Below are 25,950 nucleotides of genomic sequence, written 5' to 3' on the forward strand. Positions count from 1 at the left end.
GTAATTTCTGCCCTTTTCTTTTGGTATTTGATTCTTGATTCAGCTATTTATGTTTATATAAGGAAATTAGGTGTGTTTGGAGGGAAATATGTCTCCAATGGCGGGAACAAAGTAGATTAGGGGTAGGGGTTGGCGCCATGTTTGGGTTAATAAAGGTTTAGACCTAAGAAGATTGAAAAGCTCCTAAAATTGATGGAAAATTGGACATAAGCTAACAGAGGTTTGATATTGAAATTTTTTTAAAATTAAGGTACCACATTGAGTCAAAAAAGTGAAAAATGGGTCAAAGTTGAAGTGGGTAAATTGATAATAAAAAAATAAAAAAACCATTTTAAAATGTTTGATTCTTTATTATTTTATTAAAATAAGGATGGACATTTTAACATTACAAATAGAATAATGTTATACTTACCACATTCTTATACCACATATTTATACCATCTGATGTGTCATTACTTTATTGGACAATGTTTTTCTTTTTCTTTTTTAGTATCCAATGTATGAATGTCATGTAAGTTGCCACATAAGGTGGTATAAAATTATGGTATAAAAATGTGGTATATGTAGCACTACTGTTACAAATATTAGGTGTGTTATTTTACAAACATTATAAACTAAAGGGATTAATACCATTTTGCTCCCCCGACTATTACACTTGTATCAGTTTGCTCCCCAGACTTCTAATTTGGAAAATTAAGGACTCTGACTTTTTCAATTTTGCCAATTGAGGTTCTTTTATCAATTTACACATTTTTTATCCAAATCTTTGAGGGCAAAATGGTCCCTTCCAATTAGATCTTATCATTTTTTCCTCATGCATCATTTTTCCTCTTTTATTTCTTGCTAAATTTTGCTTGATCATCTCGACATTTTAGATGAAAAATGTATAAATTGACGGAATAACCTTAATTGGCAAAATTGAAAAAGTCAGGGTCCTTAATTTTCCAAATTAGAAGTCTGGGGAGCAAACTGATACATGTGTAATAGTCTGGGGAGCAAAATGACATTAATCCCTAAACTAAATGGAGACACTTGTAAGTGTTGAATTGAGACACCTGTTTAAAAATTTCAATTGAGGCGGCAAAAGTGAAAAGAGAAACCATTAGAAGTGGCGAATACCAAACACGCCATGTAGACGCGAATTGGTAATTGAAGTCTATAGTCTATTCTTGGCATGTTGGCTCAAATTAAAGTTCAAACATGGCGTCTATTCTATTATATATGGCCCCAACAGGATAAGCTAAACTTACAGTGAGGCAAAGAAAGAGAGAAAGAGAGAGAGAAAGAGGGATGGCAAGAGAAAGAGTGGAGGATGTGGTGATCGTGGGGGCAGGGATAGCAGGGTTGGCAACTGCATTGGCGCTGAAGAGAGTTGAGGTTGAAGCCTTGGTATTAGAAAGATCAGATGGGCTCAGAGCCATGGGAGCAGCCTTAACCCTCTTCCCCAACGCTTGGTTTGCTCTTGATGCCTTGGCTGTTTCTCACAAGCTCACTTCTCTTTATGCCCCCTCCAAAAAGTAAATGCTCTCTTCTCTAGCTTCTTTAACTAATTTCCCACAATTGTTGTTGTTGTTGTTGACTTGTTGTTTTTTTTTATTAACTTTTATGAGAGTGAAAATTTGTATTTTTCTTGGTTTTGTTTCTGTTACTGCATCAACTTTTTTTTTTTTTTTTTGGGATTTGTTATGAGCAAAATGTTTGTAGAATTTAAAATTCAAACTATGTTGACTAAAACTATGAAGCAAAGGAAGTTTTCATTTTTTATTTTTCATGGTAGTCAATAGTATCCTATATTGGATATGAAAATAAAAGGCAAAATTAGTTATAAAACATTAGATGACATGGAGATGTAGATTTCACTTATTATGCATTTCTAATTGCAGGGGATACAGAACTGATGTTGATACTGGAGAAATTCAAGACGTTTCTTTCATGAGAAGCAATGGGTAAGCAAGGTCTTGTTTTTGTGTTCACTTTCTACAGCTGGTGGAACTGTAACATATTAATATGCACTTCATTAGGAATGTAGTCCCAAAATTGATTTCAAAGTTGTCATCTTTTACATGGAAGCAGTGATACATTTGGACCAAGATCAGTGCACCGGAAAGCCTTACTCGAGGCTTTGGCAGATGAATTACCAGTTAATTCAATCCGTTTCTCTTCCAAAATTACTGCAATTGAGACCCAACAACATGAAGGATCATCCATTCCCATTATTCACATGGAAGATGAAACTATCATCAAAGCAAAGGTGAACTTGTCCTAATACAGAAACCCAAATACATTGTCTAGACAATAGTTAAAGTTCTCTGTTTCCCTTCCTGTACTTTTTCTCTTTTAATTGGATGTTTATGAATTATAGGTTCTGATAGGCTGTGATGGGGTGCACTCAGCGGTGGCACGCTGGTTAGGACTTGCTGAACCGGTCCATTCTGGTCGATCAGCTGTTCGTGGGTTGGCTGTGTTTGCTCAAGGCCATGGACTCGGCAACGATGTGCATCAGTATATAGGATCAGGCAGAAGGGCTGGATTTGTGCCCCTCAATGACAAAGAGATCTATTGGTTCTATACTTTTATATCTCCAGCAAAAGGTTTAAAACATCAAACCACGCCTTTTATTTTGGTCAGAAGCAATTTATCTAAACATGCTGCTCTGATAAGAACCACACTTGTTACATCAACATTGCTATGCTGACTTGAGAAAATTCTGTGTAACAAATTCTGTACACATTTTGTTATTCCATATAACAAAAGCCAGAAATTTAACAATAACAAGCTTAAATATCATGCTCTATTACTGTATATTTTATGTTACGTTTTCTTTCATTGTAGGGGTGGATGTGGCAGCAGAGCCTGAAACTATACAAAGAGAAGTAATGGAGAATTACGCCGAGGACCTGCCTCCTTTATACCTAGACGTTGTGCAGCACTCAGATCTTTCAACATTGACATGGGCTCCACTGATGTTCAGGTATCCATGGCATGTAGCATTTGGGAACCTAGCCAAGCAAAACATCACAGTGGCTGGTGATGCCATGCACCCCATGACACCAGAATTAGGACAGGGAGGTTGCTCAGCATTAGAAGATGCAGTGGTTTTAGCCAGACACATACAGACATCCTTTATACAAAATGGAGGAGTTGTACCAAAAGAGATGGCTAAGGCAATTGGAAAATATGTGGAAGAAAGAAGGTGGCGTGTCTCCGGGTTGATTATGGGGTCATATTTTTCAGGATGGGTGCAGCAGGTAGGAGCTGGCTGGGGTATGAAATTCTTGAGGGATACTATATTTTACAGGTTCCTTTACCTTAAAATTGCTAATTTTACACATTATGATTGTGGGAAGCTTTCTGGTAGTGAATCTCATTGTGGAGAACTGGACAAGATAAACTAGATTCCCTCCTCTAGTTTCACTTATATATAATCATACCAAATATACCGGTCATATCCAGAACAATATAAACTCTAAATACAAGAGTGATGGTCTTTTAGCACAGGCTGATTTATCATATATCTTGATATGTTTTATTTCCCCACTTTTAAATACAACTCGGTGAGAGCTCACAGCTTCTTTGGAGAGACTTTACATGTACACTCAATCATAGCATAGATAACAAAGCTCCATGATCTTAATAAAGTCTGTTTTTGTTTCATAGTATGGAGAGTGAGTATAATCCCACTTTTAAAGTGAAATTTACATACGAAGAAAGCATACCTGAATTCCTTCACTTCAAGAATTTAGAAATTTGAGCATCACCTATTAACTTCTCAAATTTTCTGCATTGCATTGCCTTGCCAGGAGACTTTATTTCTGCACAAAAAATGGGACTCTGTTAAAACTTAGAGAAGAAATTCAACCTCCAAGGTAAAAATCATATGTACAAGTGCAAGCATCACAGTCATTTCTAAGACTGAAGTTCGAATTGCAGTCTCTATTTATAGTACTCTAGTTAAGGTGGGGAGACTCTAATTTCACTTGTACGTTTGTGCTATAAACATAGACAACCCCATGGTACAAATCTTGCAGCAATAGCTGATGCTGCTAGTATTAGAACAAATGTAATTTATACTTGCACCAAATACCAACATCATGCTAACAACCATGCAACTGAATGACAGTATAATTTGTTAAACCTACACCTAGCCATCTTATAGATTATTCAACCACCTCTTCAATCAGGATAAAGAGAAAGAAGAAAATAAAGCAAGCGCTATGTGATGCAGAGAAGCCAAAGATTTTGGCAGTACTACTAATCGAAAAAATTTGAAGCAATGGTTGATAGTTCTTGACTAAGAAATTGATAATCATGAGATCCAATTCTCATGCAACATCATTAAGTTCGACCAGCATTAAGATTCAGATTAAATAACTGTACAAGCAGTGCAAGCATCCAAGGAGTTCATCATTCGTACGTGAGCACCAAAATCAAAATAGTGCAATTGCCTAAGGTATTAAGAGTATATTCTCACCGATAAGTGTGGTTACCAAATAAACAGAGTGATTGACAACAAGCATCTGAAATGTACTTGTCATCATTGTCTTTCAATGGCAAGTTCACATACTTTTTCAATTGATATAAAAATTACCCTTTTCAATTGAAATTACAATTATCAATTGAAATTATCCTTTTCAAATATGAAATCATGTTTTCCAAATATAAAATCATGAGAAATTTAATTAAATAACCTCTTTACATTCACCTTAAGCTATTTTGACCCATTTCTCAAAAACTTACTTTTCTAACCTTTTTCTTTATTTTCAGACCAAAATACCCCTTGTATAGAATTTTTGGTCGCTACAATCCACCACATAGTCTACTAAAAATTCCACCAGCTCCTCCACCTTCTTCCTGCAGCAGCCAAACCCTCTTCCATCATCTTCCTGCAGTAGCCTTGGAGAGTGACAACCCAAACAAGAAGCTTGAGCTAATTCATTGAATCCATAACCCTATTACCTCATCTATACAATGAATCTAGATCTGGCATGAATGTTCATTGAATCCAGATCTGGTTTTGAGGGGGGAAGAAGGGAGAGAGCCATCTCTAAATCCAGATCTGCAACATGAACACTGCCAACCACATTAAATTGTTGAAGAAACTAGGGGGAAGAAGAGGAAGAAAGCCATCTCTAAACCCAAATCTGCAATATGAACACCAGCCGCCAGCCACATCAAATTATTGAAGAAACTCAGATCTGATTGTTGTGGAATATTTAGTCGGACAGTGCTATAGCACCTGTCAACTAGAAAGTCAACCGAAAAGTCCACTTGAAATAATAGCATTTGTCGACCAAACGTCCACCGAAAAGTCCACATCTGTAATTTTTGCATTTTCTTCTTCTCTTTCTCCATTAAATCCAAATCCAGATTCATCAAAATAGCAAAAACAACCCAAATAACATAATTATTGATAACATGATTATTTTTGGGAACCTATTATTTTTCCATCGTCGACCATAATGTTCATATAAGAAGAAGAAGATCTGGAAAAGAGAAATCAGATCTGTTCAACCAAAACTAAAATAAAATCCATTGTTCAACAAAACTAAGGAGGGTGTACTCAATCCCGATTTTTAAAGACTTTTTTTAAGTGACAGACTTTCATAGATTTTCAGAATTATGATGGACTTTCAAAGAGTTTTATAGACTTTTATAGACTTTCATGAAGTTTTATTAAAAAACTTTCATATACATTGATAGACTTTCAATGACTTCTTGATACAAATATCATTGTGAAATATTGTAAGATAATAGCATCCGTATATCACAAAGGGCAATGAAAACGCAATGAAATCAAACAGAAGGACAATGAAAAAGCAGTGAAATCAAACAAAAAATGACAAGCTGATGAAAGAATAACCTCCAAGAAATCAAGATTGTTAAGAAACCTACTAATATATTGAATGATCTAAAACTAGTCTTCAATATTTGTCGAAACTTACTATTCAATGTTACATGGATAATGTTAAATCCAGATAACGTGAAAACAAGCTTCCAAGTGTGAAGACAATTAAATTAAAAAATAAAATAATACATAATGAGAAATGCATATAAGTTTTAAAATTTGAAAAAAATAATATTGTATTACTACTTAACATATAAGCCAAAAATTTAAATAACAATAATGCTAATTGTCCCACATTTTTTTTTTCCACATTTATATCCCATATGATGTGCCATTACTTTACTGGAAAGGTATTTCCTTTTTCTTTTTTAGGTTTTATTTTTTAATTTTTAGTGTCCAATGTATGAATGTCATGTAAGATGGTATGAAATTATAGTATAAAAATGTGGTAAGTGTAGCATTACTGTTTAAATAATGTTGAACTAATCTCTTTATTATTATATCTAACAGATAAATCTAACTCAAGTCATCATTGAAACTATCATATCTTACACATGGAATCAAATCTAAAACTAAAATAAAATCCATTTTTCACCCAACAGATCTAAAACTAAATTAAAATAAAATCCATTTTTCGATCTAAAACATATCTAAAACAGCAGATCTACAACAAATGGAAAACATGGGTGCGGGTGGTGGTTCTGGGCGCGGGCGAGCGCTGGGCCCGGGGGAGCTCTGGGCGCGGGGGAGGCTGGTGATGGTGGTGCGAGCTAGGCGGGGTGGGCGGCGCGGGAGGCTGTGGGTGGCGATGGGTTTTCTGTGATGGCAGAGGGAGGGACGGAGGGAGGGAAGGAGGGAGGGATCAGCTGAAGAAGAGAAGAAAGAAAAAACAAAGCTACAGAAAAAAAAAATATGTGGGTTTTTATATAAAGGGCATTATTGACATTTCACACAAAAAAGTATTAGAAAAGTTTAATTTTGAGAAAGAGGTCAAAAAAGCTTGACATTGATCAAAATTGGTAATTTAATTAAAGGATTAATTTCATTTATATACCTCAACTATACATCACTTATCAACTGGGTACCTCTGGTTCAAAAACTTTCATTCGGGTACCTCAACTTCAATATTTCGTCAACTAAGTACCTCTGTTAGTCTGACCAGTAGTCTGACTGTTATCTGTTGAGTTAGCGCTGACATGGCATACGTGGACCCCACCACTAAATGTTGACTTATCTTTTAGAAATAACCACGTGTACAAAAATTAATAAAAAAAATATAAAAACCCATTAAAATTATATTAAATAGAAAAAAAAAAGACAAAAAAAAAAAAAAAACCAGCCCCCCTGCCCAACTTCACCTCTCTACCCAGCCCCCTCCCTCCCCATTCCTCCCCTACCCATCCCCGCCACTACCCCCACCCCACCCCACCTCACCCAGCCATTTCCTTCCCCCTAGCACCCGACCACCAAACCAGCGCCGGCGACCCACCCCACCCCATCCCATCCCATCCCACCCATCCCTTCCCTCCTTCCCCGCGCTCCGACCCACCCCATCCCACCCATCCCCTCCTTCCCTCCCCCTGCTCCAACCCACCCCTCCCACCGATCGTTCCGACCAGCCCCCTCCCTCCCCCCCGCTCCGACCCACCCCATCCCACCCAGCTCCTCCCTCCCTCCCTTCCTCCCCCCACTCCGACCCGTCCCCTCCCTCCCTCCTCCCACCCACCCACCCACCCAGCCCAGTCCCTCATCCTCCACCCATCCCCACCACTGGGTTATGATTTGATTTTTGACAGAGGAGAGAGAGTGAGGCAGAGAGAGATCAAGTAAGGCAGAGAGAGAAAGTGAGGGCCTGGGGTTGGGGTAGGGGTTCGGAAGGACACAGGGAGGAGAGTGGCGGTCGGTGAGAGAGGCAGCAGTTGGGTGGCTGTTCAGGGGAGGCGGAGGGAGGCAGAGGTGTTGCTAGGTTTATGGGCTTCCTCTTGAATGATGGTTAGCTAAAAAAAGTTTGGGAAAGAAAAATCGATTTTGGAGATGGGATTTGGATGTTTGATGGTTTTGATTGATGGGTTTTCCTTAAATAATTAATTTTTTCAATCTTGGCAATGAGTTTTTGGTTTCTGTTTGGGAGAGTTTGGGAAAGGGTGGAAGAGAGGTTAGGGTTAGGTGGGAGGGCGGGTGCGACGGGCCAGGGGGTTGGGTTTGGGGGGGAGGGGCGAGGGAGGTGGAGGGGGTGGCCTGGGTTTGGGGGGGGAGGGGCGAGGGAGGTGGAGGGGGTGGCCTGGGTTTGGGGGGGAGGGGCGGGGAAGGTGGAGGGGGTGGCCTGGGTGGGGGAAGGGTGGGGGAGGAAGAAGGGTGCTAGGTGGGGGTTGGCTTTTTTTTTTTTTCAATTTTATATTATTTTAAGGTTTATTAGTTTTATATTAATTTTGGTTTAGGTGGCTATTTTTAAATGCCAAGTCAATAATTAATGGTGGGGTCCGCGTTTGCCACGTCAGCACCACGTATGCAGATAACGGTCAGACTAACGGAGGTACTTAGTTGACGAAATATTGAAGTAGAGGTACCCGAATGAAAGTTTTTGAACCAAAGGTATCCAATTGATAAGTGATGTATAGTTGAGGTATATAAATAAAAGGCATAAATTCAATTTAGACACATAACTATATATGTTATTTCAACGGGGTCCACAAACTTTCAAATATTTCAAATATACACCTGATTTATTATGTAAATTGAAAAATGAAATTTCGTCCATCAATTTATTGAGAGATCAGTTAAATGTCAGCTTGGTTTTTGCTAACGGGGATTAATTGGCGAAGTGGCACCAACTCAGCATACATTTCCCGCCAAATGAACAACACATGTCCACTTGACACGAGCCCACACACCCATCACCTCTTTCCCGCTCGTCGAACGCTCTCCTGACCAATTAGTCTCCCAAAAACATCACATTTTCCCCCAAATTCGAATATAAATCCCTCACTTGTGTTCAACGAGCGAGAAAGAGATGATAAGTTTGTGGACCCGTGTCAGGGGTTAGGTGGACCCGTGTCGCTCATTTGGCGGAAATGAGCGACACGGGTCCACCTAACCCCTGACACGGGCCCACAAACTTATCATCTCTTTATTAATATTAAATTGTGGGCCTGTGTCGCTTATTTGGCGGGAAATGTTTGTTGAGATAGCGCCACATCGTCAAGTAATTCCGGTCAGCAAAAGCCAAGCTGTCATTTAACTGATCTCTCAACTAATCAATGGACATAAATTCATTTTTCAATTTAGATAATAGATCAGGTGTATATTTGAAATATTTTAAAGTTCATGGACCCCGTTGAAATAGCATATATAGTTATGTGTCTAAATTGAATTTATGCCTAAATAAAATTAACCTTTAATTAAATTTCCCTAAAATCATGCTTTCCAAATATGAAATTACACTTTTCAAATATAAAATTATATTTTTTAAAGGAAAATACTTGGATACTCATAAATGAGTACTAAAATTGTTCTTACAACCAATCACATGAGCTTATGATGGGGCTTATTACCTTCTCTCTTATGGTGGACTTTATTATGGGCTCATGTGATTGATTGTGAGGATAAGTTTGTACTCATTCATGAGTACCCAAACAGTGCCCCTTTTTAAATATGGAGCTAACATAATAGTGAATATACTTAATATTTGAAACAGTAACTCCACTTAATACTAATGGGAAAATAATATAATTCTTGAAAGTATAAGGATCTGTGTTGACCTCTTCATCAGCTTCGTCCTCAACATCAACCGTCTATGTCAAAGAGGTCGTTACAATTTCAGCAGGGAATAAGGTGTATATATTCTACAGTTGTCCCACCATATGTCAATATATACTTCTAATCCATTAACTTGAGGGAATCATGATAAAGAAATGCCAAGGTAAACATAGACACTAATTAAATTCATATGTCAAGACTAAAATTATCTGCATTTAATAATGGTTGATTAAAAGGTTATATAATATTTGATAAATACTCAAAGAAAGATGTAAACAACATAGACAATTCACTGCATTTAAGGGATTAATATGAAAGTTCCATTTATGTACAATATATATATATGTTGTATCAGACTTTATTCACAATAATTAAATTGTTATTCATTCCTATGAAAAACCTACTCCTATAACTTAACTAAATAATTTGACTACAAACAATTAATCCTTAATCTAGCTAATATATATTTTAAAATTTTTATTAAATTAATATATATTTTGAAATGACTTTTTATCACAAATAGTCCTTCAACTTTCACCAAAAGATCAATTTGGTCCCTAAAGTGCATTTTTACTCAATGTCATCTCTCATCTTTGTCACCGAACATCAATTTGGTCCTTAGACACACTTTGAAAATTTGTCAAACATAGTTCAGGATATTAAAAAATTCTCGAAAAATTCATATGGACTCATCTTGATTACTATTATTTTTATACGGAGTTAAATTATCAAATTAATGTTTAGTATTTTCCAGAAAATTCAGGGAATTAGTTTGGGAATTTTGAATTTTCTGAAAAATCAATTTGATAATTTGACCCCATATAAAAATAGTAGTAGTCAAGACGAGTCCATAAGAATTTTCAGAGAATTTTTTCATATCCCGATCTATTTTTAGCGAATTTTCAAAGTGTGTTTAGAGATCAAATTAATGTTCGATGACAAAGATAAAGGATGAAATTGATTGAAAATGCACTTTAAGGACTAATTTGATGTGTGTGTGAAAGTAGAGGGACTATTGGTGATAAAAAGTCATTTTGAAATTTACTTCATAATTCTTTTAATATATAATGATTATAAAGTCTACTTTTGGACTTTTAATGATAAGCTAACCCACCTATTTGACTCAAATGATAAAAAGGTCCACTTAATTAGTTTTAAACCGACTTTTTTTTTTTAAAAAAAATAAGTTTTTATCTCTCTCTCCCCTCCCCCTTAGCCCTCGCGATCTTTTTCCCCTTCCCTTCACGATCTTCTCCTACCTTTTTCTCTGCGATCTCTCTATCTCTGATCTCTTTATCTGTTCCCTCTCTCTGGGTGTGATTTGGAAGTGCTGGACGATAGTTACTATCGAACAACAACTATTTGATTGGAGACCATAATTACTATTAGACAGTGGCAATTCTCCTGACGCAAAAAAAAAAAAAAAAAAAAAAAAAAAAAAAAAAAAAAAAAAATTGGGCAGGCTGAACTCCATGCCTAATGCATTTTTCTAGGTGATTTCATTAAAGTTGACTGCATTGGGACTTGTTTTTTTATAGTAGGTCTTAAAAAAAGCATATTTTCTATAATGAACTTAAAAAATAAAAAAATAAAACCTCTTTTTTAAAAACCATTTATCTCATACATATTTAATATTCATTTATTAATTTATTATATTACTCTCTTTTTCATATACCCTACATGCCAATTGTTTGGCTTTATAGTTTTTTTTTTTTTTTTTTTTTTTTTTTTTTTGCTTTTTATCACAATTGGTCCCTCAATTTTGACCAAAATATCAATTTGGTCATTGAAGTGCATTTTCACTCAATGTGGTCCTCCATATTTACTACCGCACATCAATGTTGTCCTTATGTTGTATTTCGTCTGAATTTCCATCAAAATCTGTCATGTTCAGCGCACGTAACCTTTTCTTAGGGCCAAAATGGTCTTCACACATTCCATAACCACCCAAAAAGACCCTAAAAAATCTTTAATTTCAAGTTTACCCTTAAAAAAGATTAAAAATAAAATAATTAAAAAAAAAACAAACAAATTGATCCCCAACCCATCTTAACACATTTTTAAGACGGGTATGTGAAGACATATTTACTCCTTAAAAAAGGTTTCGTGCTGCGTACGTGACCATTTTTTACGTCAATTCAAATGGAATTGAACGAAAGAGCAACATTGAAATGCAATGGTAAATATAGAGGACCACATTGAGTGAAAATGCACTTTAAGAACCAAGTTAATATTTTGGTCAAAGTTAAGGGACCATTTGTGATAATTTTTTTTTTTTAAATAAAAATCTTTGTTTAATGCTAAATGATTGCTTTTGTCTTATCTTTATATTGTTTTTTTTTAATGATTGCTTTTGTCTTATCTTTATATTGTTTTTTTTTTTAATGATTGCTAATTGATTGTAATTTGTCTTATCCTTATATTGTCTTTTTCTAAATCATTGTTAAATGATTGTTGTTTCGTCTTTTTCTTATCACTCCATTGTTAAGTGTGGTTACACATTGAGTAAGTGTGATTACATATTCTATAAGTATGATTACATAGATGTTAAGTGTCTAAACAGTCTCCGATTTGTCTAATTTTTTGCAGAGGTAATTCTTGACAAGAGACTTAAATAATAGACGGCTTCAATTATCAAACTCTAATGGGGAGTGATCCCCACAAAGAGTCAAGCAATAAACTTATTACAATGATTAACGAAAGCTTAAAGGACTAATGTAAGCGTCTTTATGCATAATAATTATATTGTATATAGTCCCATTTATGGGATCTCTTGTTGGGCATATTTCGCGTTGTAGTTCAATGATCGAAACCGTCTTTATAAAAAATTAAATAAATCGGACACAATTTAGATACTTAATTGTTAAAAAATAAATAGACGGACATAGTAGTTCCGATAAACACTAAAATTATCACCATTTAATCAAATGGTTTGTCTAATTTTTTTGTATAGGTGATCTTTGAATGGAGACTTAAAAGATAGATGACTCTAATATCGAACTCTGATGTGGAGTGGGTCACACAAATAATTCTCTTATGAACTTATTTAAATGATGAGTCGGTTAATTCCAAAGTACTGATAACTCAAAAAGTTAACCAAAAGCACCAAGCCCACAAATTAAACTTGCAGGTAACATTCAAGCCAACAAATTTAACTTCTAAGTAACATTCTAGAAGGCCCAACATCTAGGCGCCACCAACAAGGACAAAACACTACATGCCAAAATAACTGTTCATATTTCACTTTACCAAAAACAAAGACACTACTACAATAAATCGAAAATTTCAAAAAATCAAAGCATCATCAACACAAAACCATCAAAAATCGACTCAAAGTAACCCTAAGCCCATAATCATCTACTTCTAAATTTGCAAAAAAATATGAAATTTATGGGTTTTCTAATCTAATGATCTTCTTCTTTGTTACTTTACAGTGAACTGAAACTACGAACTGAAATTGAAACTATAAACTGAAACTGTGAATTGAAATTGCGCTAGACATCTGAAATTGCTATAAATGTAGTACTTTCCAGCAAACCAAGCATCACTCCTTCTTCACCATAACTGCATCTAGCATACTTCATGCCTTCCATACCTATAAAACCAAAAATTAAACAAAATAACTAGAAAAACAAAGCATACAAGTTAATTGAAACTACATAACAACAAAAATGAAAAATGAAAAATGAAAACTGAAAAGCATAGAACAAAACATAGTCAACTGAAAGGCTTACAAGTCACCTACTGCTTGTGCTCCCTCTCCTCTTTCCCAGTTTCACCTTCTCTCCTGGACCTTACTAGAGTACGGTAGAGAGAGAGAGAGAGAAAGAGAGAGAGAGAGAGAGAGAAGAAGAAGAAGAAGAAGAAGAAGAAGGGGAAGGGTAGAGCACGCGCAGGGGCGCAAAGTAGAGTTTGTTTGCTATGGCTGGGCTTGGTTGGGGTTTGCCATCGATGGTAGAGAGAGAGAGAGGAGGGCTAAGACTAAGAAGGCTAAGATGTTGTGGATTATGAGGTTCTCTAACTTCTTCTTTGCTGGAATGCTCATGACAAAGTGGACAGCTGGCTATCACATTTACCTAGGTGACCTGGAGGTTACAAAAGTAACCTTATTGTTAAATTTTAAAAATAGTTAGGTGTAGTATAGCTTAACTAGGATGCTTGTCATGCATCCTAGAGTAATTAATTCTTAGATGATTAATGAAAGATTAAAAGCTTTCTTTATTTAAGGGACCAATGTAACATATATTATATATAATAATTTAAATTGTATATAGTCCCCTCTAAAAGGTTTCTTTTAGGGCCCATTTTGTGGAGAAATTATTCGGTGATACAGATACACCATATGGCATATTTCAGTGGTGTATCCATTCGATTTACATACTGCCACATGTCTGTTTTCTTTGAAAAAATTGTTAAAAAATTTTCTCTTGAAGAGACCAAGCTTTTTTCTGATCGATGGTTGTTCACTAAACACATCGATACTAGAGCAACCCAATATTTGACCAAAAAAAGAGCAACCCAATCTTAGACGATCTCAAAATCCAACCCATCGTCTCCCCTAAGGTTGCAGTTTAAAGCCACAATCATTATATTGAATTTGGCCCAGATGAACTCAACCACAACCATCTGAATTAGTCACTTATGAATAACATCAAGATAATTAATTCTCTCTCTTATGAATCGTATACCAGTTTTCGTTTTCCAAACTGCTAAAATTATGACTTATAATTGAGAGGTACCGTAGTTCATATATGTGGGTATTTTTGGTTGTTCTTCTACACAAAGACGTTTCTTAAGAAAATAAAAAAATAAGAGGGAAAAAGAAGATTAAAAAGGTATTTGGTTATAGTTTTATATTATAAAATATTGAGATCTGGGTACACGGAACCATGGGGCGGTAGGCATGCCAATCCTCTAAGCACCTTCATCGCCATGGTCTCTACTTTTATTGGGACCTTTTCATCTTTTTGTTATGGGTCTTCCACTGGCAGGAGGACCTCTGGTAGCGGCTAAAAGTCTGTAAGATAGAGTGGGACTTCTCTGATTTTTTTAGTTTTATTTGTAACGTGGTGCGAATAATTTCTCCACTTCTATGTGTTGTAGTTTAACAACCAAAATTGTCTACTTTTTTAATCTTCGTTCAATGCATCATTCTTATAAAAACTCAAATAAATAGGACATAGTTTAAATGCTTAATTGCGATGAATATATGGATGGACAAAGTGTTTCCAATAAACACTAAAATTAATACCATATATCATACGGTTAAATGGTCCCTAATTTATCTAATATTATAAGGGAGACTTAAAAATTAGACGCTTTGATCTTTGAACTCTAATGCTGAATGGATCCCACAAAGAACCCTCTAATAAACTTATTGAGTTAAATGCACCGTTGATCCACTTACTTTCATGTTTTTTCCAAGTTGGTTCACGATTTTTTTTGTACCAAGTTGGTTCATTTTCTTTTCGAAGTTTACCTACTTAGGTCAATTTCGTCAATTTTTAACAATTTTTCATCAAATTAGAGGGCATAATAGACTTTTCATTCATGTTTCTTCTTTTATTCTTTTTTATCTTCTTTAAATTAGATTAAAAGTAACATAAAATTAAAAATTAAAAAATATAAAAAACAAAAAAATTTGATGAGCCCCAAGTCCCAACAGACCCCACCCGTGTTTCCTTTCTCCTTTTTTCCTTCTTCTTTATTCTTCTTTCTTTCCTCTTCTTCTTGTTTCTTCTTTCTGCAACTCTTCCATTGATAATCAAACAATCAACTAAAAAGAAAAAAAATTATAAAATAATAAAACTTCAATTAAAAAAAAAAAAAAACTTGTATCTGTAGTCTGTACCCCCTCCTCCCTTTTGTTGTTCTTCTTCCCCACCCCAAAACCCATCTCAATAAGAAAAAAAGAAAGAGAAATAAAAGCCTTTTTTACAAAATTAAAGACAAAATTGCTGCTGAGGTAGCAGGGGCAGGAGGAGCGCGAGGACTTAAGGCGCGGTGTAGAGTGAGATGCGGCGGTGGCGAAGACTTGTGGAGGAAGAGAGCAATGGATTTCTTTACAATGAATTTTTTTTTTTTTCTTCTTCTATGAGCTTAGTACTGATTGGGGTCAGATTCCATTTTAAATGGAGTTTTTTTCAGTACAAGACACTTCACTGAAGGTGAATTCGTTGAACTTGGAAATAACTTGGAATCAGTTTTATTATTAGTGTTAAATTTCGATTTTTAAGGGAATGGAAATTTTAACACTATATTAAATATATTTCGAAAAATTTCGCCGAAATTTTCGACTAGAGCCAGGGAGGCAGCGACCAGAGGGAGAGATGGGAAGAAAAGGAGAGCCGGCCTCGTCGCCTGTCGTCGCCGGGGAGAGAAGGGAGGAGGAAGAGATCGGCCCAAGGAGAGGAGATCGCGCGCGGAGAGAAGAGTGGGAGATCGGGGAGGGAGAGGGAGGAGAGAGAAGAGATCAGATAGGGAAGGATGAGTTACTGAAATAATGGAGATTGAGAGGGAACTGGGAAGATGGCCACTGGAGAAGATGGCCAGAAGTGGAGACTTACGGCGAAATGGGAAAAGGAAGGAAGGAAAGAAAGAAGAAAAGAAAGGAAAGAAAGAAAGAAGAAAAAAAAGAAAAAAGAGAAGTGGGTTGTGGGCTAGAGACTTACGGGGAAATGGGAAGAAAAAATGAAAATAAAAGAAAAAAGAAAATAAAAGAAAAGGAAAGAAAAAAAAAAAAGACAAGGAAAGAAAAAAGAGAAAAAGAAAAAAAAAAAAAAAAGATTTAAGATTGATTGGAGTTTGGGGCCTTTGGGCAATTGGATAGAAAAAAAATATTTGGGGTTTCGTTTAGTTGTTTTTAAATTTAATATATTTTTATATAAAAAAATAATTAAAAATATCTTAAAAGGCCTAAACAACTCTAATATCCTATACCATATACGAAACAATATAGAGTATAGATTATAAAATATATAGGGTTTAGTGTATAGATTATTAAGTATAAAGAGTATTATGGTATATAGGGTTTAATATTAGAATTTAGTGTATAGATTATAGAGTATTTGTCTTCAGCACTCATTATATTCATCTTATATCACATGAAACTTATTATATAATTTAGTTTTTTCAATGTTTTTTTATCAATATAGTAGATAATATGTTAAATAAACATATGGTAAAGTTTTATTCAAAATTTCCGTATTTTGATAACAATTTCCGTCGTTTCCATCTAATTTCTGTTGAAATTTAAAAATCTTCGAAATTTCCATCAAAATTTCCATCGAAATTTCCTCAAAATCCAAAATTTTATTCCTTAGTTTTATATTAGTTTAATATTTTTTAAATTAGAAATAGAATTAAAAATTTATTTAATATGAAAAGACCATTTTGTCCTTTTTTTAAACAGAATTTATAACATAATTAACGGAATAGACCAAGTAAGTAAACGTCGAAAAGAAAGTGGACCAACTTGGTGCAAAAAAAAGATCGTGGACCAACTTGGGAAAAACATAAAAGTAAGTGGACCAACGGTGCATTTAACTCTAAACTTATTTAAGGGACTAATGGAACTTTCCTCTATGTATATATAATGTAAGAAACTTTTTGGATTATAATTAAATTTTTTTGTTGGTAATAATCGGGCCAAAGGCCCAAAAACAACAAAAGGAAAGTACAAGATGGCCCTTGGCCTATACACACCCTGAATATCCTCACTCTGATTATAATTAAATTGTTATTATGAATACTAAGTATTAATATGTAACTTGTATAATTTTTCAATAATTAAATTTTTTACACTTTCTGTATCAACTTAATATATATTATTTTCAATTTAATCAAATTTTTTTCTCCTCAAGTATTATTTTCTTTAAAAGTCCGTTGACTTTAGGTACCAAATTTCAATGTTATTTCATTTTAACTACTAAAATATTTATATCATTTTACTTTAAATACTAAATTTCAGTTTAAGTATCAACTTAATATGGTTCTACCAAGCTGTGACTGTTTAACAGTCACAAGTTTTTATTGATATATTTGTTGTTTTTTAGTGTTTGCAAAGGCTTAAACTTTAATGTTTAGTTTTTAGGTTATATGATTTCATCTCTCAAACCTAAATAAAAAACACTAAATTTTTATAAATTTTGAATTTTTATGAATTTCAAACAGTCACAATTATGACTGTTCGACAGTCACACCTGTATAGCAAACTAATTTATGACCTAATCTAAAATGTCTTGCTCTAAGTTAGTACCTAACGGAGGTATGTAATTGCAAAAAAAAAGTTTAGTTGTGATAGTGGGGGCAGGGATAGCAGGGTTGGCCACTGCATTGGCGCTGAAGAGAGTTGGGGTTGAAGCCTTGATTTTAGAGAGATCAGATGGGCTCAGAGCCATGGGGGCAGCCTTAGGCCTCTTCCCCAACGCTTGGTTTGCTCTTGATGTCTTGGCTGTTTCTCAAAAGCTCACTTCTCTTTATGCCCCCACCAAGAAGTAAAGGCTCTCTCTCTCTCTCTCTCAACTTTTGCTTCTTTCACTAATTTCCCACATTTGCTTTGCTTCTGTTTTTTTTTTTTTTTTTTAATGAATGATAAATGATAAATTTTACTTACTAAGAGAAAGAAAGAAAATGCTCTTCATGTTGCTGAAATTATAGAACAGAAGTATTTGATCTTATTAATTTTAATGAGACTCAAAATTTAAAATTTGTATTTATCTTGGTTTGTTTTTGTTACTGCATCAATTTTTTGTTTTTCCTTTCTCTGATTTGTTATTAAAACTATGAAGCAAAGGAAGTTTTCTTATTTATTTTTCATGGTAGTCAATGGTGTCCTATATTTGGATTTGTCAATAAGGGCTAAATTAGATTAAGAAAAATATCAAATTAGATGAAGTTTATTTGAATAATTAACTACATTATATTTCAAAAAAAATTTGAAATACACAAGTAAATATTCATTTTTTTTCTTCTTTTTCTTCTAAATCAAATCCAGGTATATATGGATTGTAAGAGTCCAATCAAGTAAATTCAACTACATAAATATCAACTAAATTTCTAGATTTGAAATTGTGTGAAATTTCCTTCTCTTTTTTTTTTTTTTTTGGCTACTTAGATATAAGTGTTTAATATGTTTAATTTCCTTCTTAGATATAAAAATTGAATTCATAAACTAAATCAAGACACTTGTAAGTACTGAATCAAGACACCTGTTTAAAAATTTCAATTGGGGCAGCAAAAGTGAAAAGAGAAAAAACCATTATATTATTAAAGAATTCGAAGTGGCGAACACCAATTAAATAGAAGCGAATTGCTAATTGAAGTCTTAGTCTTTTCTTGGCATGTTGGTTCAAAGTTCAAACATGGCGTCTAATCTATTATATAATATGTATGCCCCCAACAGGATAAGCTATTTTTCGCTTCAGTGAGACAAAGAGAGAGAGAAAGAGGGAATGGCAAGAGAAAGAGTGGAGGATGTGGTGATCGTGGGGGCAGGGATAGCAGGGTTGGCCACTGCAGTGGCGCTGAAGAGAGTTGGGATTGAAGCCTTGGTACTGGAGAGGTCGGAAAGGCTCAGAGCCATTGGTGGAGCGTTGACCCTCTTCCCCAACGCTTGGTTTGCTCTTGATGCCTTGGGTGTTTCTCAAAAGCTCACTTCTCTTTATGCCCCCGCCAAAAAGTAAAGGCTCCCTCTCTCTCTCTCTCAACTTTTGCTTCTTTCACTAATTTCCCACATTTGCTTTTGCTTCTGTTTTTTTTTTTTTTTTAATAAATGATAAATTTTACTTACTAAGAGAAAGAAAGAAAATGCTCTCCATGTTGCTATCTTATTAATTTTTATGAGACTGAAAATTTAAAATTTGTATTTATCTTGGTTTGTTTTTGTTACTGCATCAATTTTTTGTTTTTCCTTTCTCTGATTTGTTATTAAGTATGTTTGCATATATGTTGACTAAAACTTTGAAGCAAAGGAAGTTTTCTTATTTATTTTTCATGGTAGTCAATGGTGTCCTATATTTGGATTTGTCAATAAGGGCTAAATTAGATTAAGAAAAATGTCAAATTAGATGAAGTTTATTTGAAAGAACTTACTACATTATATTTCAAAAAAATTTGAAATACACAAGGAAATATTCATTTTTTTTTCCCTTCTTTTTCTTCTAATTCAAATCCAGGTATATATATATGGATTGTAAGAGTCCCACTAAGTAAATTCAACTACATAAATATCAACTAAATTTCTAGATTTGAAATTGTGTGAAATTGCTCCTCTATTTTTTAAACCAAATTCAACATATGTTGCACCACAATACTGTTGTTCTGAACATGAACAATATCCTACATATATTGTATAGATATAGATGTATCTAATTGGAGCTTCTATGAGTTTGACTCGTCTCGCGATTCCCTTCGAAACGATATGCATTAGTGCCACTTTCAAATTCCTTCTAAAATGTCTGAAAATTCGGAAAATAATTAAAACGCTGTTTTGAGGCCCTAAACGAAGGAATTTGGCCAAAAACTGAACGGGCTCATATATTATGAGTTTTGTAGATCTCGTCGTTTCCCTTGAAATGGATATATTATGCGCCCAATTCTGACACCAAAATATTCTTTCCTGCCTTTTATGTCGCCATATTAACTGTATATGATTTGTTTCTTTATTTCGTGTCTTCTTACTAATTTTCAGCTGCTTTCTATTCCTGGTTTTATTTTTCTTAAATCAAACCCTAACTCGTCCTACATCAGACTCCTCCACTTGAAAAGAACTCGACCTCGAGTTCGTCTTGAATTGAACTTGATCTTCAGTAATTACGAGGTATGACAAGCAAATAGAATCTTTAACCTGTGGAATCCAATCTTCCTCATACTTGGATGGCATCATCATGAATTGATAATCGAACTCCTTGCATGAATATCCTTTGTGCTCTTTCTTTTCGACTTCCACGTCGGGTTTCATGGTCAATTTAAAGTCTTGTTCCTCGTCGTAAATCTTAACCACTGTTGGATTTTCGATCACTACTATTGGAGATTCTTCCTCCTTCTTTGCTTCGATAACTAGTGTAACTTGCGTGCGATTTGGATACTCCCTTGATAAATACAAATCGTATTCATAAGGAAATAATTGTTTTAACAATTAATCGCTTCATCACTCTCCATGTTTTCACTGTCGATTTACCTTGTTGTTGTCGAATTTTCAATATGTGTTTCCACGTTTCATAAGCACTCCCATTTAATCTTTCTGCAACAACTTTCACAATCTTCTCTTTTGGAATCTCCAACATCTCAAAGCGTTGCTCTGCTTCGGTGACCCAATCAAGGAAATCTTCAATACATTCACTTTCTACGAAACAAGGAATTTCATCAAAATAAAATTCCATGACGTTGTCTTCTTCAATTTTTTTTTTGTTTTTTTTTTTTATTGATGAGGTTGGCTACGGGCAAATCCCCTAGCATGCTCCTCTTCAATCTTGGATGGTTCCTCACGACCAACGTCGCTGAGGTTCACATCCCTTCATCGTTCGCCAACAAGCGAGGCAAATCCTTGCTCTGATTGACGCCTGCTCTGATACCACTTGATGCAGCACAATCAACCAAGGTTTACAAACGTAAACCTAAAAGAACAAGAAGCCTGGAATTCACCAGGAAATTGAAAGAAAACCTCAACAATTAGTTTGATCAAATAATAATAGATAATTCGGCCAGCAATTGTAAAAATTGCTTAAGTACGCTTAGAGAAACCCTAGGGTGCAAACAACCATATAATTAAGGCCCACGGGTAATTACAAACCCAAATAAAATATAAATGAAAATAAATAAAATGTCTGAAAGTTTAAACTGCAGTTTTGAGGCCCTAAACGATCTCATAAGGCCGAAAAAGCCCATACATCATGGCATAGCGATGAGTTTGACTCGTCTCGCGATTCCCTTCGAAACGATATGCATTAGTGCCACTTTCAGAGCCAAACCCTCCGACTAGTAGAAATCATTTCCCAAATTTCTTGGGTTTGCAACGATCAAGCTGTTGCATAAACTTCTTCGCAATCCGTTCTGCATCAGTCTCCTCCACTTCCGAAGAACTCGACCCCAAGTTATCTTCAAGATAACAAGCATCATCATCATGGAACTCATGAAGGTCTGCAACATTGAAAGTATTGGACATTCCCATTGACTCGGGCAGATCAATGATATAAGCATTATCATTGATTCGTTTCAGCACTTTGAATGGTCCATACTTCTTTTGTTTAAGCTTACTATATGAACCAGCAGGGACCCTCTCCTTCCTTAGAAACACCATCACGGAATCACCCTCCTGGAACACTTTCACCCGCCTGTGCTTGTCGGCTGCAGCCTTATACTTAGCATTGGTCTGCTCCAGCTTCTGCTTAACCTTATCTCTTACTGCCAGCACTTCCTCAGCCATATTTTCAGCAGCAGCACTTGTACCATGACCTGCAGGTAACTTCACTAAATCCACCACATGGTTAGGCACAGCTGTGTACACAATGGAAAATGGAGACCTCCCTGTAGCGTTATGAACTGTGCTGTTATACGAAAATTCAACCTGTGGCAGCGCATGATCCCATTGCTTGGGCTTTTCTCCGCAGATGCTTCGTATCATATTTCCCAGTGTCCTATTTGTGACTTCAGTCTGACCGTTAGTATGGGGATGAGCAGTGCTACTTCAGTTCAAGGCAGTTCCAAAAATTCTCCACAAAGTGATCCAAAAGTGACTCAAAAACTTGGTGTCACGATCAGAAGTTATAGTTTTCGGCACCCCGTGCAGTCGGACCACCTTTCTGAAAAATAGCTTGGCTATGTTGGATGCATCAGCTGTTTTCTTGCAAGCAATAAAGTGCACCATTTTAGAAAACCTATCAACCACCACGAAAACTGAATCCACGCCCCTTTGTGTCCGGGGCAATCCTAGCACAAAGTCCATAGCAATATCCTGCCAAATATCGTTAGGAACAGGCAAAGGCATATATAAACCAGTATTTTGAACCTGACCCTTTGAGACCTGACAAGTGTAGCACTTCTTAACAATAGCCCCTACATCACGCTTCAACTGAGGCCAATAGTAACGCTCCTCTAAGCTTGCAATAGTTTTGTCACGGCCCAAATGTCCGCTCAAACCCCCTCCATGTAAATCTTGAATAAGCTTTTCTCGCAAAGATGTCATAGGGATGTACAACAGATTGTCAATTCGACGGTTCTGGGCATCCAGATCCGCTCGAGTGATTGGTTCTGCATTTTAACAGTCACCCATTACTTGAATCAACAATATCGAAGAGGAGAGACTTGCTCTGATACCACTTGACGCAGTGAGAATCTAAGGGATTCAAGCGAAACCCTAAAAGTAACAGATTCTGGAGTCCACCAGAGAGATTGAGAGAAAACCCTCGTTTTTAATATTGATAAACTGAATAATAATAATCCAGACAATTGTAAAATTGCTTAAATATGTTTAGGAAAACCCTAGGGCGCTAACAACCTCATAACTAAAGCCCACGGACATTAGGAAACCCAAATAAAATAGCAGCGAAAATTAATAAAATGTCTGAAAATTCAGAAAATAATTAAAACGCTGTTTTGAGGCTCTAAACGAAGGAATTTGGCCAAAAAATGAACGGGCTCATAGATTACTATGTGTCTTGCAGATCTCGTCGTTTCCCTTGAAATCGATATATTATGCGCCCAATTCTGACACCAAAATATTCTTTCCTGCCTTTTATGTTGCCATATTAACTGTATATGATTTGTTTCTTTATTTCGTGTCTTCTTGCTAATTTTCAGCCGCTTTCTTTTTCTGGTTTTATTTTTCTTAAATCGAACCCTAACTCGTCCTACATCATTCTCAGGGCATACATAACTGATATTGATACTGGAGAAATTCAAGACACTTCCTACATGAGAAGGAATGGGTAAGCCAGGTCTTGTTATTGTGTTAACTTTCCACAGCTGGTGGAACCGGAACATATTAATATGCACTTCATTAGGATGTAGAACCAAAATTGATTTCGAAGTTGTCATCTTTTACATGGAAGCAGCGATACAGTTGGACCAAGATCAGTGCACCGGAAAGCTTTACTTGAGGCTTTGGCAGATGAACTACCAGTAAATTCAATCCATTTCTCTTCCAAAATCACTGCAATTGAGACCCAACAACATGAAGGATCATCCATTCCCATTATTCACATGGAAGATGGAACTATCATCAAAGCAAAGGTGAGCTTGTCCTAATACAGAAACACACATAGACTGTCTCTAACTAGTTAAAGATCTCTGTTTCCTTCCTGTATTTTTTCTCTTTTAATTGGATGTTTATGAATGACAGGTTCTGATATTGGATGTTTATGAATGATAGGTTCTGATAGGCTGTGATGGGGTGCACTCCGTGGTGGCACGCTGGTTAGGACTTGCTGAACCAGTCCATTCGGGTCGATCAGCCATTCGTGGGTTGACTGTGTTTTCTCAAGGCCATGGACTCGGAAATGATGTGTATCTGTATGTAGGATCAGGCAGAAGGGCTGCTTTGGTTCCCCTCAATGACAAAGAGATTCATTGGTTCTGTACTTTTATATCTCCAGCAAAAGGTTCAAAACACATCAATCAACGCCCTTTATTTTGGTCACAAGCAATTTATCTAAAAATGCTGTTCTGTAAGAACCACACTTGTTACATCGACATTGCTAGGCTGACTTGAGAAAATTCTGTGTAACAAATTCTGTACGCATTTTATCATTCCATTTAACAAAAGCCATAAATTAAAAATTACCAATATTAAATATTATGCTCTATTACTGTAAATCTTATGTTACATAGTCTTTCTTTGTAGGGGTGGATGTGGCAGGAGAGCCTGAAGCTATACAAAGAGAATTAATGGAGAATCATGCCAAGGACCTTCCTCCTTTATACCTAGACGTTGTGCAGCGCTCAGATCTTTCAACATTGACATGGGCTCCGCTGATGTTCAGGTATCCATGGCATGTAGCATTTGGGAACCTAGCCAAGCAAAACATCACGGTGGCTGGCGATGCCATGCACCCCATGACACCAGAATTAGGACAGGGAGGTTGCTCAGCATTAGAAGATGCAGTGGTTTTAGCCAGACACATACAGACATCCTTTAAACAAAATGGAGGAGTTGTGCCAAAAGAGATGGCTAAGGCAATTGGAAAATATGTGGAAGAAAGAAGGTGGCGTGTCTCCGGGTTGATTATGGGGTCATATTTTTCAGGATGGGTGCAGCAAGCAGGAGCTGGCTGGGGTATGAAATTCTTGAGGGATACTATATTTTACAGGTTCCTTTACCCTAAAATTATTAGATTTACACATTATGATTGTGGGAAGCTTTCTAGTGAATCTCATTGTGGAGAACTGGACAAGATAAACTAGATTCCCTCCTCTAGGGAATTAATTATTGACCCCCCTGGCCCCTCTTCACCTTCCCAAGCAACTAAAGAAAAACAAGTGTGCAACTCTACACATATACTGACTCTTCTCCTAAATGCTGAGCTCAAGTGCAGATAAGGGTTATTAAAATGAAATGATCAATTTTAGTAATTTGCTAAGTCTAATTTTGTTGTATCCTTTTAGTTTGTATTCATTCGATATTTTGTGGTAAAAATAAGTGTTGGAAAATTGAAAAATTAGAGATTAGGATTTGATATGATTTTGTGATTTCTTAGTTAAATAAGGCATATGTTTATTTTTCCTAGTTGATTATGAAATAAGTTTTCTTTCTTAGTTGGATATGTAATACGTTGGTGTTTCTAGTTTCTTATGATTTCTACTACTATAAATTCCTCCAAGATGCAGAAGAACAAACAATGAAAGGTTTTTGACAATAGGACGTCATAGTTTTATTTTTGGAGAGGATGCAAAATGTTACACAGCATGCTGTCCTTATGCTCTGTTTAGTAAATTCTAGCATATATATATTTCAACATATTTATGTACTCCTATAAGACAAAATTTAGATATACTATTATAATATTATTATTATTTAAAAAGAAAACTATATAAGTAGCTATACTCTTCAACAGACCCAAAAAAAAAAAAGAATAAGCCATTGGAAACCCAAATGACAACCTGTATAGCTATAACATTGGGTTCACAAAGCATCGGGAAGAGCAGCAGAGGTTTTTTTTTTTTGGGTCAAGAAGAGCAGCACACAGAAGAGTTCAAACCCAACAATAACTCAGTAAGACCAAACAACAAATCCAAAACATCAAAATGTTAAAGTTAACTCGAATCTGGCCAGATTTGAGATTGAACTTTGGGGTCTTTTAAGAATTAGCTGAAGAAGCAGACATTGTGACTCATCGACACCCTTGCCTCCTCTT

The 25,950-nt window shown here is 35.6% G+C and overlaps 2 protein-coding genes across 2 annotated transcripts; both read left to right on the forward strand.

Moving 5' to 3' along the window:
- Positions 1–1,152: 1,152 nt before the first annotated feature.
- Positions 1,153–3,784, forward strand: LOC147283780 (monooxygenase 3-like). Its single transcript, XM_086244900.1, has 5 exons — positions 1,153–1,517; positions 1,884–1,946; positions 2,074–2,251; positions 2,363–2,591; positions 2,833–3,784. The coding sequence occupies exons 1-5, from the start codon at positions 1,291–1,293 to the stop codon at positions 3,393–3,395; spliced, it is 1,260 nt and encodes a 419-aa protein (XP_086101026.1). The 5' UTR covers positions 1,153–1,290; the 3' UTR covers positions 3,396–3,784.
- Positions 3,785–18,016: 14,232 nt separating this feature from the next.
- LOC147283781 (monooxygenase 2-like) lies at positions 18,017–25,351 on the forward strand. The gene is made up of 6 exons (XM_086244875.1): positions 18,017–18,096; positions 19,005–19,280; positions 23,464–23,526; positions 23,653–23,830; positions 23,970–24,198; positions 24,441–25,351. Exons 2-6 carry the CDS (start codon positions 19,054–19,056, stop codon positions 24,998–25,000), a joined length of 1,257 nt encoding a protein of 418 aa, XP_086101001.1. The 5' UTR covers positions 18,017–18,096; positions 19,005–19,053; the 3' UTR covers positions 25,001–25,351.
- Positions 25,352–25,950: the final 599 nt, after the last annotated feature.

This window comes from Dryas octopetala, chromosome 5, assembly GCF_963921425.1.
Source record: "Dryas octopetala chromosome 5, drDryOcto1.1, whole genome shotgun sequence".
Classification (NCBI taxonomy): domain Eukaryota; kingdom Viridiplantae; phylum Streptophyta; class Magnoliopsida; order Rosales; family Rosaceae; genus Dryas; species Dryas octopetala.

What these genes read in the sequence shown, in the direction of transcription:
- LOC147283780 (XM_086244900.1), top strand. Translation starts at nt 1,291, where the DNA reads ATGGCAAGAGAAAGAGTGGAGGATGTGGTGATCGTGGGGGCAGGGATA. An exon ending in CTTTATGCCCCCTCCAAAAA is followed by an intron (nt 1,518 to 1,883) that starts GTAAATGCTCTC and finishes TTCTAATTGCAG; the next exon opens with GGGATACAGAACTGATGTTG. An exon ending in TCTTTCATGAGAAGCAATGG is followed by an intron (nt 1,947 to 2,073) that starts GTAAGCAAGGTC and finishes ACATGGAAGCAG; the next exon opens with TGATACATTTGGACCAAGAT.
- LOC147283781 (XM_086244875.1), top strand. Translation starts at nt 19,054, where the DNA reads ATGGCAAGAGAAAGAGTGGAGGATGTGGTGATCGTGGGGGCAGGGATA. An exon ending in GAACTATCATCAAAGCAAAG is followed by an intron (nt 23,831 to 23,969) that starts GTGAGCTTGTCC and finishes TATGAATGATAG; the next exon opens with GTTCTGATAGGCTGTGATGG. An exon ending in TTTTATATCTCCAGCAAAAG is followed by an intron (nt 24,199 to 24,440) that starts GTTCAAAACACA and finishes CTTTCTTTGTAG; the next exon opens with GGGTGGATGTGGCAGGAGAG.